Raw genomic sequence first — 14,753 nt, 5'->3', positions numbered from 1 at the left:
TACGGAAATTAAGAATGATTGTAACAAAAACATCATATATGAGCCCGAATATAAATATATTTAAAATAATTTCTTAAAATGTCTTTCGGAAATTAGAACTATATATAGATGATATGCGCAGCCTAATTATTGAAAAAAATATATTGTCATTTATTTCTTATTCTTCACATTGAAATAAAGCTTAATCAACTAGTTTTAGCTTGGAACCGGTACTGGAACATTTTAATTATATTTCTTGTACAAAGTTTTCAGTATTTTGTACAGCATAAGATCTTTAAATGATTTTCCACGTGGCATAACAAATAGCTAGTTCTCAATGCGCTATTATGCAGCAAAGATCTTCAAAATGAGTTAATCATTTTAATTAGTCTGGAAATGCTTTAGTTCAAAATTAACTATTTTGCACAGTCAGTAAGTAAACTAGTCGGCAATCATAAACGGTTAATTAATCTTAAATGAAAATTTAGTTCATCAAGCAAAGTTAATAAGTCTGCAAATGCTTTTAAAACTGACAATAAAAAATATAAAGACAATAATTTTTATCTTTATTTCATTTTTCAATATTATGTCTATATAGTTTAAAATAGTTAAATATAGAGTTTATAATAGTTAAGATATAGTTTAAAATAAATTTCAACTTCTAACCTTTCCAGCTAATAATTTTCAAAAATATCACTTGTATTATATAATAAATATTTCAGTACGAAAGTAGTTTATTTTCTCTTCTAAATCTTTAATACTTCATTATTGTTCTAAGTCTTGTTTAATATTAATTCTAGTACTATTCATTCACGCTTACCGTTGCAAACTCCCTTTTGACACAACTCTCCTGCCGGGCAATTGATATCAGTATCACAAGGAATGATTTCTTGAAAAATAAAAAAAAAAGTGATATGTCAAAATTTAATAACTTCAACATCAGCTCTTATAATAAACTTTATTATGATTATATTGCAAAATTGAAAAATGATAATAAAATTTACATACTTCTGCATCCAGCAATAGGATCTCCGTAGAACCCATCACGACAGCGGCAAATGGCTCCGTGATTTTTAGCCTGGCAGACTGTATTTTGGCCACAATTGGCTTGGCTCGAACATGCATCTGAAAAAGAATCGGAGATATATTACATATTGTGCTATGATGTAAAATATTTTAAATAGCGTCTTATAAGAAATTAATACTGTATAACTGTACATTTTATAGATTGTTACACAATGAAAGATACTTTGCATTATACAGCAGATGACGCTTATTGTGATTGCGGATAATGTTGCCGAAGTGTGGAAGTCCTGTTCGTTTGCATACCAAAATGTCGAAAATACGTCGCTTATTGTGGTTAATAATTTCAAAATATTATTAAAGTTTTTAAACTGAAGTAAAGTCGTCAAATAAGCTTAAAATTGATTACAAAAATTTCCAAGTGACAAAGAAATGTCGTCGAGTAAGGTACTAATTAAGTGGCGAAACAGCTTAGTTTCAATTATTTTACAATAATTGAAAATTAGTTTGAGGAAGATTTTAAATAAAGTTATCGATTTTGAAATTAATTAGCAGATCGGATAGATTTTGAGGCAAAAATATTTCTACAGAAACAGAAAAAAAACATTCTTAGAAATCAACTGCGGCAAATTAACGTTGCTTTTTTTCGCTTAATTTTAAATTTCCTACTGGCAAGTATTTTTTTCAGTGAATGATGCTCTCCGAATATTAATATAAGGGGAACAGCATCGAACAAATAATTTAAAGAATAATGCATTAGAAAATTTGATCAGTTCATAAAGAAAATTTTCCTAATTAAAATGCTGTGAAAATGTCTATTGATATGTTTCTAGTCATATTTACATTAAATTAGTTAAATTCTATTTCTATTTTGAAAGATGCTTTTCTCATCGTTTAATGTTCTCAAAACACCCATGCGTAAACGTGGTCCCATTAAGTTAGCACCAATTTTAGTATAATGTACAGTACACTTTACACAGTCGTTCGATGTAATATATAACTTATACAAATAGTACATCGCACATACAATATCACTATTTCTAAAGTATCGGCAGCATTAAAAAAATTACAAGGTAAATGAATTGCTGTCTTACCTATACATTTATTCTTTTCACACACTTGATTGTCTTTACATTCTTCATTAATAGTACATTCGACTGAAAATGAAGACCAAAAAAATATTGGCATTTGTGTTTATAGGAAGTTAAACATATATTATTTTCATTTTCCAATGCAACAGAAAAAATAACTTTTCCAAAATAAAGAAAAATAAAGCATAAATAAAAGAAAAAATTTCATTTCGAAAATATTACTTTACAGTATAGCATCTTTAATATTACTTTACAGTTTATTATATTACTTTACAGTTATTATATTACTTTATTATATTTCTTACAGTTTATTATATTACTTTATTATATTACGAAAATATTACTTTACAGTTTAGACACTAGGAATTCAAATAAAGTAATTAAAATACAAAAAGGTACATAAATTTTAAAATCTTTGTCAATTCATTTTCATGTTGTAATTCTAGTTTAACTTTATCCAATTTTAAGTAGTTTAAAGTAACCCTACCTTTTTAAAAACGAACCTTACAAGTTTACGAATATAGAGCATATGAGATAATGCTTAACTTTTAGGCAAGTAATTTAAGCAACCTTATCTTAATTCAGAAGTCAAACAACAAAAATCAGCGTTATATTTACAAAATTTTCACCTGATTTTTGTTGTTTGACTTCTAAATTAGTATTTATTCGGCGTGTTATTGTGTCTCAATCTTATCTTCTTAAAAGTGAAGCGCAGCTGTGGGGTTTTTTTAATTAGATCGCTTGCGCACAAAGCTTGCAAGATTTATTTCCGGCAAGTGAAGCAAAATTCTTATTTTATTTACCTTTAGTACAGCGATAACTTGGATCGCCAGTATAACCAGCTGGACATGAGCACTGCACTTGGTGGTTGATTGTTCTGCAATCTGCATTGATACCACATGCCGTGGGAGATTCACACGGATCTGGTAAATAAATGAAAACAATAAATTACAAAAAAGTTAACGGAGATTACGCTAATTTTCTGAATACCAGCGATGAATAGAAAAATCAGCAGAAAGCGTAAAAAAAGTGAAAAAAATACTAATTAACGCTTCTTACCTCTGCAATAGGGATCACCTTTGACACGAATGCAAGCAGCTGAGTCTGCGCAGTCGGAGTCTCCGTTGAAACACATGTTTGGATCGTGACCTGGAATTGATGTTATAGTTAAATGAAATCAATAGATGCTTATAACTAAAACGTCCAATAACAGTGATTGGCGGAAATGAGATGGCAAATTTTTCAATATTTTTTTAATAATTTTAATAGGCAATTTTTATTCGAGGAATTTAAAAAAGAAAGAAGGATTTTGTTAAAATACAATTAGTATGTTTCTGTGCTTTTGAAGTATTTGCATCTCAAAAAATGTCTATTTAACTAATCGATGCCAGTATATAATTATCATATATGTTAATATCACATATCTCCACAAAAAGCTGTCAAACTCTCTGGCGTCTGATAAAAAATGGGAACAAAATAATTAAATAAATAAATTAAGTAAAAATTAAATTAAATTATAAATAAATAAAAATATAAAACAACATAAAATAAATATGTAAAAAAAGTAAAGGGGCTTTACTGTTCTTACAAGTCTTACCCCGAGGAACCTTTTAAAACAAATTTTAGTAAAAAACTTTCTAAAGCCGTTATTATACACAAATTACTTTGGGTAACTAAACGTTCAAGACGTTGCGCCGGTCGGTATTGCGGTTACAAAAGCCGACTGCTATATCTTTGAGAACGGGCTCGAATTCCAGACGACGGATAGACGTTTATAAAAGTGTAGTACCTTTGCGGTATGGGGGAGTTAAAAACTTATCCAGACGAAAGTGGCCTCGAGTGGTATTAAGGAAAGGAGCGAAATGGAGAATGGATTTCCTCAATGGAGAACATGAAGTTGATTCCAAACAACCGAACCGAGGGAATCCCTGAATTCTGTTGCCAGAGGTTCAAACTGAGAATGGAAATTGGGATGGAGCAGGACATCAGTTGTATGCCAACTATTAGAATTTAAAGATTATGACCTTGCGCAACCTTTTTCCTGCGTTTCCAGCCAGCATGATGGCTAAAGACGCTGACTGTTATACCGATGAGTCCAGGTTCTAATCCCAGAAAAGGCATATATTTGTAAGCGTATACTGTCTGTGCAGCAAGCAGCCACTCAAAATAAACGGCAAGCCCAAAGTCCTCGAGAGGTTGGTAATAAGAGAAGAGAGGTGGGAAATCCTCGGACCGCCCTCGGGGTGTTGTTCCTCAATATTGGGGGGGGGGTGAGGAAGCTTAAAGTCAATTGAACTAAAAGTTCAGTAATACCTCAATCACCTGTGGTAGTATAGAAGTGCTGCCTAGTTTCTACTTTTGCCTCTCTGCCTCTTACCATTGGTTATGATGAAGTTTATGGACACCATCTTATTCAAATCAAAAAATAAGCAACATCAAATATATTAAGAACACTTTTTCCAGCGTTTTTATCACTAAAAGGAAAGCATGCACCTCATATATCCCCTCCCCGTGCACTGTTGTAGACTGCACATTTTCTGTTACACAACTAATTATTATAATCCACACTTTCGTTATCATGTTAATCCAAAACAACAGTTAAAACCATTTTTTGTAGGTTTGGTAAACCTGTATAAAAGAAAATTGTTCATTGTCTCAAATGTTCTTGTTTTGGTATACTATGCTAACTTAACTGGACATCATCGTCTTCAATCTCATTTGTTTGAAACTGGATTTAAACACTCGCCTCTGGGATTAATATCTTAATGAATTATGACGAAAAGCGAACTTGGTGTAGATTTTGACTCGAAGAAAGATTATTTTCCTCATTCCATAATTAGAAACATTTCATTAACAGATGAACGTTGATTTAGGATTCGGTCCGTATTATCTATTAAAATGCACAATAGCAAAAGTCTTACACATTCGTCATCCATCACAAGTGACTCCAAAATATACAGCCATCGTCATAAAAAGAACCAACACAAAGAAATATCATCAATATAAATGAATACGGTAACAGATATATTCACATATTTATGTCATCCCCTGGTGATGAATTCTTCATATGAAGATAAATTCCAGTGCACCAACAGTTCTTTGCCCTTTTTCGTTTCTTCTCCGAGCCTTTTGCACGTACAAAATGTGTTTAAGTTATTGATTTTCATTTTACAAGTTCTATTGTAAACTGTATTCCAAGCAAGTAATCATCAAAGTAATTCATCGGAAGCGCTGCAGATGCGCTGTCTTGTCAAAAATAAAAAGCTGTACAATTCGTTCTCACAAATCTATTAAAGCTCTGATGCTGGAGAAGTATTGAACTTAAAAATCGTTAACTCAGACAAAGTTGTCAAACGGCAACACCTATTGAGCCCCAGTAAAGCCATTGTGTTCTCACCCTATCTCAACTATCAGCTAACTATTGAGATTCTACATCTGGCAAGGGCTGTTGCGCTGTGAGGCGTAAAACGGCCACAGTTAGACTTTGGCTAAAAGAATAGTAAGACATAACGCTTCTCAGTTTTTCTTAAGGCAGACTCCTCTGTGTGCTTTATCATGTAGGTCAACACAATGTAGTCTTTTGAAACCACCAGAAGACGATATTTTGGAACTAATGAGTGTACTTAATAGATTCTCAGCAATGCACTTGGTGATTTTCTGGTTGTACATCCTTTAACATATAGTTAGGAATGTCTTTTCCTTAATCTTGCCATGAAGGCATTCCTACTTGAATTGGTAAACCTCGCATAACATATCAACTCTTCTAAAAGAATTTTTCAATAGGATAATGCATTTAATAAATCTTACACAAATGGAAATAAAATATCTTCAAGTACTTACATCCAGGATGAATCAATGGGTTCCCAGTCAGGCCAGTAGGACAGCGGCACGAAAAGCTACCTGGTGTATTCTCGCACACGGCTGTTGCATGGCAAGGATGCTGTCGACACTCATCCACATCTGAAAGAACGTTGGCCACATTAGTGTTTCAATATTTTCACAAATTAGCAGAAATGCGTTAATCTTCCTGTCAACAATATCGACTTAAAAAGAAGTTAAGAGCAAATTTTGCCTCAGTTTATTCGGCGATGATATGTTAATCTGTTGGGTAGGATTTTATAAATATATGTAAAGGAGAAATTCTATATAACGGTACATTTTTTTTTCCTTTTTATCTTTTTTCTTTTACATAGTGTTCTGTTTATTTTTAACTAGTTTGTTAAGATTACAACTGAAAAATAACCCTAAAACTGAATTTTTAGCCCTTAATTTGAATTCTTAATAAAATTGTACTATTTTGGGGGAGGAGATAACGTACGGGAGTTCCTATTGGCGATGAAAGAGGAAATACTATGTGCAGTGCAATTCATTTCCGTGTTTTTATCATTTAATAAAAATGATGAATAAATTTGTTCCCTGTTTTTCCTTTTCGCTTCTGCATTCAAACGTTTACGCGTAATTTCGTTGCATCATCGTTTGACGAGCAATATAAATCATGTCCTATCAACTCATCGCCTAGATAGAAACTTTTCAATTTGTTTTACTTTATTTATTTACTTTTTTATTTTACTTGCCTTTATTTTTATTCATTTATACTTTTATATTTATTTTTAAAACGAGTTATTTTTATAGTTATTTATTGTTTTTTAATTTTTTATTATTTTTATTTATTTATGTATTATAATTTTGGCATCTAATAAAGTTAGGTAACTTTTATAAAACCTGTGTTTACCTCTAACTAACGAAAATGAAACAAAAATTGTTTAAAAAAATGGTGTCTCGACAGATTTGAGATTCAAATTATTTTAATTTTAAAGCAGAGTTTTAAAATTTTTTTTATCATTTTTAATTCGATTTAATTAATCACTATACTATTTATGTTTATTATATCATTTTAGTTTAATTAATATAATTAAACATTAATTAATTTTAACGAAAAATACCCTTTAATAGAATGAAAGGCATAAAATGATGTTTAATAATAAAAAAGCACAACTCTATTTATGACCTAGAGCTTTCTCATTAGACATTTTGTGATTAACAAAATATAGTTCCAATATCTCTACCTACCAACGCATGTTAGACGTCCATTATTTTCATAACCAGGCTCACATCTGCACGAAGCCTGTCGGTTTCGGACAACACATGTACCATAAGGACCACAGTTGACTTGCACACAAGGACCTAAATGCGAAAATAACGTAAAAATAAAGGGACTATTGCGGTAAATAACGTATAATCAAGGAAATATGTTCTGAAAACTAACGTAAAAATTAAGACAGTATATTAAGTAAAATAACCTTAAAATTAAGAGAACATGTTACGAAAAAATAAAGTAAAAAATCAAGAGAATATTATGCTAAATAACGTATAAAATAAGGAAATATATTATGCAAAAGTAACGTAAAAATGAAGAGTATATCGCAAAATAGCTTAAAATTTAAAGGAACATATTACGCAAAAATAACGTCAAAATTAAGGAAGCATATTAACAAATATAACGCAAAAATTAAGGGAGAATTCAAAGTATATCTTTATTCTTTTATACGAAACAGCAAAAATGATATCCTTAAAATATATTCAGGTCCATATAAATTTAGCAAAATAGCAGGCTCTTTTAGTAAATAAAAATTCTACTATCATTCAAAATATCTTACTTTCACAAACAAAGTTTATACACTGACGGTCAAAATTGCAGTCGCTGTCCTGCAGGCAGTCAACTGTGAAAAAAATTAATAATCTTATTAGCATTTTATTCTTCTCCACATCATGAACTGAATATCTAAAAAAAATCTATAAATTTTTATTTTTAATTTACTCCACTTACCTTGAACACAACCTCTGGTGGGCTCGTATGGATCCCCCGTGAAAAATCCAACTTTTGGACAGAAGCACTGAGGCACGTGATTGGACACGCTACACTCGGCATTAGGTCCACAAGGCTTGCTATCACATGGATCTGAAAATATATAAGTTTTTAGCATTTGTTATTTCAATTTTTAAAACTTTTTTTCTTTAGAAAAGTTTACACAGAATTAAAGATAAATTATTTCTGCTTCTCTGTAAAAAGAAAACGTTTGCATTTGATAAGACCAAAATCAAAGCATTCGTGAGTTTTGTAAAGTTAAATGAATAAACTACGATCCGTTATTAAACGGAATATAATTATTTTATTTCAAGTTTTGCATAGATTTTAGATTGATTGCTTCAAATTTTTGTCATATACAGTAGACGTCGCTTAATGTTATCATTTGGATACTATATATCGAATGCCAAAGTACCCCCGTTTGTATACGAGAACATAGGAAATACACCGCTCAATGGGATCAAAAATTAATTAATAGTATCAAACTATTATAGAATAATTTTTTAAGTAAAATAAAATCGCCAGATAAAAGATTAATAAAAGATAAATTCGTCAAACAAAGGGGAAATAATCGCAAGATAGGTTTGTTTTCATTTAAAGCAACCGTTTTCATTTAAGCAGGAAAGCAACCTTCGTTTGATGCATATTTTGAATAACCAATTTGAGGGCGAACTCTTTCTTTTTCTTCTTCTTCGAAAACAAAAATCTCTTCGGCAAACTAATGTCGCTTTTTTGCTTAATTTAAAATGTTGCTTTGGCATGTTCTCTTCCAATGAAGGATGCTCTCGGAATATTTAGATTAGGGGTACAGCATCGGTGAAATAATTTCCACAAATATTGTAAATAAAATTTCGTATTATGAGCAGTTCACGAAGAAACTCTTGCACTTTCCTAATTAAAATTGTATGAAAATATCTATTTATGTATTTCTTGATATATTTATATTAAATAATTAAAGATGTAAAATAACCATAATTAGAATAATTTTAACTATATTTTTATTTACGCGTTCTGCTGTATTAGACTGCGGATGATACGAAACCATCCTTACAGTCCCCAAGTTCTGTTTTGTTGGGCACTGTCTATATAATACTACGTTCGAACAAATCTTTATATCAGTAATAAAGATATCATTTGTCATACTTATAAGGTAAGGGAAAAGGTAATTATATATTGCAAGAAAAACATTTATTTTCACTTACTTATACACTTAGGAACTCCTTGTTCATCAATGCCACAAGCAGCAGTTGTAGGACAATCTCTGTCTCCATTTGGACATTCTCCTTGCGGTCGGCCTGAAAGACAATTTTACGATTCAAATATGCATCATATAAGTTTAGTTAATATATATACATAGAAAGTATTTACATTACAGGCTAAGTAGAATACAGTGTCACCTTTTGTAGAGAAAGAAAACTTGTCATTTAGCCATTGGATTAGTTTAAAGCAAAATGTTTATTATGTCCATAGAATGTTTATTAGTAATTAGCATTAAAAAAGTTGTTTTGCTTTTCTTAGTACAGTCCATTAAACTAATTTAGCATAATAGACACGCCACTAGTGTGTCTATTATGCTAAACAGTGTGTATATTAAGCTAAATTAGTTTAACTAAATTAGTCTAAACTAGTGTGTCTATTATCTATTATCTAGACATATCATTTCATTATAATGAATATTTTAGGAGTAATAAAAATACTTAGTAACACGTAGAATGTCGTGCGAAGGAGGCAAACAAGTGCATGACGCAAAGTGCGTAACATATTGTTTTTTGCCTGATGCCTTGTACCTCTTCTCTTATATTCGTTACATTTAAAAATGTTAAATTTAAAATATGATGGCAAGCAAAAAAATGTGTCTATGTCTCTTTTTTTTTTTCTTTTGGCAACCTCTCTGCAATGCTTCGTTTTGAAACCAAGGCAAGATTAGGATTGCAATTTTGCATTTGGTTTCCTCTTCCATTTTACCGCCTCCGAAAAGAAATGCTAATTTTTCAAATAATTTAGTTAAAAGCTTCAAACACCAGAAGAAAATCTCGCTAATAACTGACCAAGCCTTTCGCTCACCTAATAAATAATAAAACAATCCGAAACATCTTGAAAAACTTCAATTAAAATAATATAAGAGTCTTGTTTACTTTTCCAATCTTTTTTATCTTATAAAATAATATATGAATCTTATTTACTTTTCTAATAATTTTTATTTTATAAAGGAATATGTGACTCTTGTTTACTTTTTTCTGATTATTTTATCTTATAAAATAACATATAATTCTTGCTTATGTTGCACCGATCTCATTTCATCTTGTGAGCCCCGGTAGTGCAGTGGAGTAGCGCATCGCGCAGCTGCACCACAGCTCCGGGGTTCGATTCCCGGGCTGGGCAAGGTCGACTTAGCCTTTCATTCCTTGATTTCCATCACTTGGGTCTATAAAATGAGTACCAAGTTCGATTGGGAAGTAAACACTGGAGGTCCTGCGATAAATTACCATAAGTTCAGGGCCTATGCTTACGCACCCTAGGGCCCACGGTCAAGAAAGCAGATTTCGGGCACAGCAGGCTTTGGCCCATTAGGGCTGTTACGCCACTGAGTTTTTAGTTCATTTCATCTTGTAAAATAGTATATGTGCTTTTTTATTTTTTTTAATAATATGAAAGTTTATTTAATTATGGCAGCACGACACAAACTCAGTTCCACTCCCAAAATATTGAGTGCACAGTAAGAAAATAGTATGTTTATTTTTAGAACATTTCTCATACATTTTAGCTTTAAAAGATTTGTCACCAATGGGTTTTCAAATTACTTTAGATGTTAAAAAAGCATTTATTATTATTATTTTTAAAATTAATTAAGATTTGGTGGTTTTAATGTAAATAATATTAGTTAAACACTTTTGGACATAAAAATCAGACTTACGCAAAACTTAATTTAATTTGTTTTTAGTTTAAAATTTATTTTTTTAAAATTTCATTTGTTTTTAGAAGTATACTCTAAGAATCACACATTCTATTTCTAAAAGATTTGTGGCCAATTAGTATTTTTCACTGGGGCAATCTACATGCTAAAACCAATTAAAAAAAAAAATTAAAAATTTTTTTTATAAAAATTGACCATTCTAATTTGAATCATATTAATTAAATATTTTTAAAAATAAAAATCAGATTTATATAAACATTCAGTATTTTGATACTGTCATGCTAGTTTCAGCGCATAATCTTATGTGCTTTTACTAGCACTTCGGCGAAGTCCGAATAGGAGAACTATGCATACGGAATCCTAAGCGAAGATCCGAAGTTGGAGAAAATGCAGGAAGAAAAATAAATAAAACGAGGCTAGGCTTCGTGAATAAAATGTAGAATTGCCGGTGAAGAACAAAACTTCGCAAAATTTAATATGCTTTTCAAAAGATACAAAGAATCAGCTTTAACTAGTTCTTTATGAAAACTGTAACACTATCATAAATACGTTTAAATATAAGTTTGAGTATTTAAGCTTATATGCTATCTAAAGTAATATGCAAATTAATTACATTCTTTTCGATTTATCGGCTATATGAGAGGAAAACAGACTTTATAATTTTTTTACAATAACAAATTATGCCGTTCATATGAAATGTCTATTTATACGAACAGTATATTCACTCGGTCCTTTCCTTGAATGCTTTCAAAAGAGAATTTTACAGTTATGTAAAGCTGAACAATATTGTATGAAAGACGTAGTTATCAATGAATAGGCTAATAATTAAAAATGAAACTCACATCCAGTGTACCCATCTCCTATATCACCTTCGCGGCACTGACAGTAATAACTACCAGCTGAATTCACACAGAGTGCTGTAGGATGGCAAGGATTGGATAGACATTCGTTATTATCTGAAATAAAAATATATTATTAGGCTTCCAATTATCATAGTAATTAAAATTATAAATGAGGATACTGAATTTAAAAAGAATTGTGTTGTGCAATAAAATGGTAAAATGTACAGAATGTTCCGTAAAACGGGCATAAGAATTAATCGGCAGTTTCCAGAGCAATAGCTAGTTCACAGAACGAATGCTGAATGATTCACTGAGCTAAATAATATCAAGCGGTGCCAATTGTCGATCTTATTTAGAAAGTTAAAATCACTGCTTGTTGGGTCAGAGTTACCCCTTAATAAGTGGTTTAAAATCTATATTTGACATTCATTCGTGGGGAGCATATTATTGAGAGAGTCTTTGCTCTTAAGCACATCATTCGGGTTTCGAACCAATCAATGCCTACATGTTCTGTTTTTAGTACTATAAACCATTGCCGAACGCGGATTTGTGGAACTTGATTTCACATATGAGTGGTATCTTAATTGTTTTCATTTAATTTGTCCAACGCTAAATTTCATTTTTACGCGGTTTACCATTCATTCATCAGACCTGAATGGTTAATGGAATCAGATTTGGGCAGAAGTTATCTACAATTTTAAAAGATTTCCATGGATTGAAAATGAAGCCAAAGAAATCGTATAAATTGCAAAAATAATTGGCAACGAGTAAGTTTCAATTACGAATGAACAAGGTCAAAGAATTACTCTAAAATGATGAATGAAGAGTTCGATAATCTTATAACACCATCTGACAGTGAATGGGGATCATGTAGGCTTAAACAGTAATCAGAACCTGCCTGAGGATTCATTTTAAATCTTTGGTATCTTGGTTTTTCCCTACACTATAGTTGGCTCAGCATACCGGGATATGTTTTACTTGTCATGCTGCTGATCCCACAATCGTCTATCATGTCTTTCATTAGATCAGCATCATCGAGTGGACCTACGAACATAGCAGTCATTTTGAATAGATTCTATAAAACTGCCTATGGCATACTGGAGTTACGGGATGCCCTGCATATTTATTATATTAAACCCAACATGAAAGTCAGAGATTACAATCTAAATTCTTACCTTCACAGCCCGATGGAGTTGGATTGAAACCTGGCCTGCAAGTGCACCTATTTGCTCCGCATACTTCATTCAAACGACAGTCGCCATCGGCTCTACACCCAACTGAAATTAAAAACATGATAGAATTAAAGGGCAGAAATCAGATGAAGAGATACAAAAAACAATCTTCAAGATACCTAAAATTAATTAAATTAAAAAAATAGATCAAATAACCTACCTTGACAATATTGATTAATGCACACTTCGCCAACTGGGCAGTTATTATCTGTTGAACAGATTACTGGAAAAAAAAATAAATAATAATTTAGCATTTACACAAAAATACAAGAAAATAATAATTTAGCATTTACACAAAAATACAAGAAAATAATAATTTAGCATTTACACAAAAATACAAGAAAATAATAATTTAGCATTTACACATTATTTGCAGAAACCTGCAATGATTGTACTTTGTTTCAATATAGTGTTACTTTGAAAATTATAATTTAAAGTTTAGTCATGATTACAGATCATCAGAAACGTCACTTACCCATGCATACACCATTGACACAGACCTCTCCATCAACACAGTTACTACAAGGTGCCCTGCATCTTTCTCCAACACAGTTCATACCAGGAGGACAATAAATAGTTGGCGAACATTCTTGGTATACTCTCTTGCAGCCTAAAACTGGTGACGGCGAACCTTCAAATCCTGTAGGGCATTCACAAGTAGCTTTGTGATCAATAACAGTACACAAGGCATTAGGTCCGCACACACCTTTGATGTCGCAGGGGTTTTGGCAACGATTTTGAATGCAAGCTTCTTTGTAAAGACAGTCATTATTATCTCGGCAACCTACCTGACAGTACCCACTAGGCACACAGGCTTCTTTGGCTGGACAACCAGAATGGGCAAAGCAAGGTAACACACAACGCTTATTGATACATTTTTCACCAACTGCACATTCGTTATCATAGCTGCAGAACAATCGACACTGACCATCCACGCAAGCTTGATTATCTCTGCAATCTTTGGCATCTTGGCAGAAGACTGAACTACGAATGCAGGCGCTATCTGGATCGGGATTGCCCCGGAATCCAGAAGGACAAGAACATCGAGGACGATGATTGACAACCTCACAAAATGCATTTGGTCCACAGTTAATTTTATCGCATGGATTCTTACACATGTTTTCTCCACTGATATCTGGTAAGCAAGCTGCATCGGGTCGACAGTCTTGATCTCCCCTTGGGCAAGAATTGGGGTGTCTGCAGCCTTCGCGGTATGGGTCTCCAATGTAGTCCTGGGGGCATTGACACTTATAACTTCCTTTTGTGTCGACACATTTAGCCGTTGGATGACATGGGTGGCTCTCGCAGAATCGGATTGCCTTACATCCTCTACCATAAGCATCTCCAGTCATTCCAGCAGGACACTGGCAAGTACGGTGATGGTTTTCGGCCACGCAAATGGCATTCTTTCCGCATCCGTCCAAACATGGATCTGGAAGCAGACAAAAACATTATTGTGACTTCAACTTTTCGAGATCAGCAATGCAGTCTTAAATAAAATAAGTTTAATAAATTAGGTACATTTATTATTTTTTCTGCGGTAAAACGTTAATAGTTACAGCAAAACTATTTTACTTACTTAAACAATAGTTTTCAGGAGCACAACTTTTATCCAATGGACAATCGTCATCAACTATGCATTCAACTGCAATAACAAAAATAGTCACATTTAATAAAAGGAGAGAATAAATGTAAAGTTTAATGAATAAAGAAAGACATAACAGCAGGTAGAAGTTCTCATCAAGAAAAAAATTTCTATATCTGTTTAGGATCTTATGTAACTCCTTAAACTGCTAAAAAAAATTT

General features: G+C 32.0%; 1 protein-coding gene across 1 annotated transcript in view; it reads right to left on the bottom strand.

Annotated features, from left to right (window-relative positions):
• LOC118193205 (uncharacterized) overlaps positions 1-14,753 on the bottom strand; it is a 343,543-nt gene that overhangs the window by 93,146 nt on the left and 235,644 nt on the right. Inside the window, exons 66-80 of the mRNA XM_085818627.1 lie at positions 14,527-14,592; positions 13,423-14,379; positions 13,108-13,170; positions 12,891-12,992; positions 11,716-11,829; positions 9,162-9,254; positions 7,921-8,052; positions 7,751-7,813; positions 7,164-7,277; positions 5,934-6,053; positions 3,153-3,242; positions 2,897-3,016; positions 2,097-2,159; positions 988-1,104; positions 800-868 (exon numbers count right to left, since the gene is read on the bottom strand). Of these exons, the coding sequence (XP_085674753.1) occupies positions 800-868; positions 988-1,104; positions 2,097-2,159; positions 2,897-3,016; positions 3,153-3,242; positions 5,934-6,053; positions 7,164-7,277; positions 7,751-7,813; positions 7,921-8,052; positions 9,162-9,254; positions 11,716-11,829; positions 12,891-12,992; positions 13,108-13,170; positions 13,423-14,379; positions 14,527-14,592 (2,283 nt within the window). The remainder of the gene's footprint in view (positions 1-799; positions 869-987; positions 1,105-2,096; positions 2,160-2,896; positions 3,017-3,152; positions 3,243-5,933; positions 6,054-7,163; positions 7,278-7,750; positions 7,814-7,920; positions 8,053-9,161; positions 9,255-11,715; positions 11,830-12,890; positions 12,993-13,107; positions 13,171-13,422; positions 14,380-14,526; positions 14,593-14,753) is intronic.

This window comes from Stegodyphus dumicola, chromosome 1 (assembly GCF_044657685.1).
Source record: "Stegodyphus dumicola isolate Sdum_Otavi_A_Nest chromosome 1, ASM4465768v1".
Lineage (NCBI taxonomy): Eukaryota > Metazoa > Arthropoda > Arachnida > Araneae > Eresidae > Stegodyphus > Stegodyphus dumicola.
Note: the sequence above shows the minus strand (reverse complement) of the source record. Positions and strands in the feature narration are given on the sequence as shown.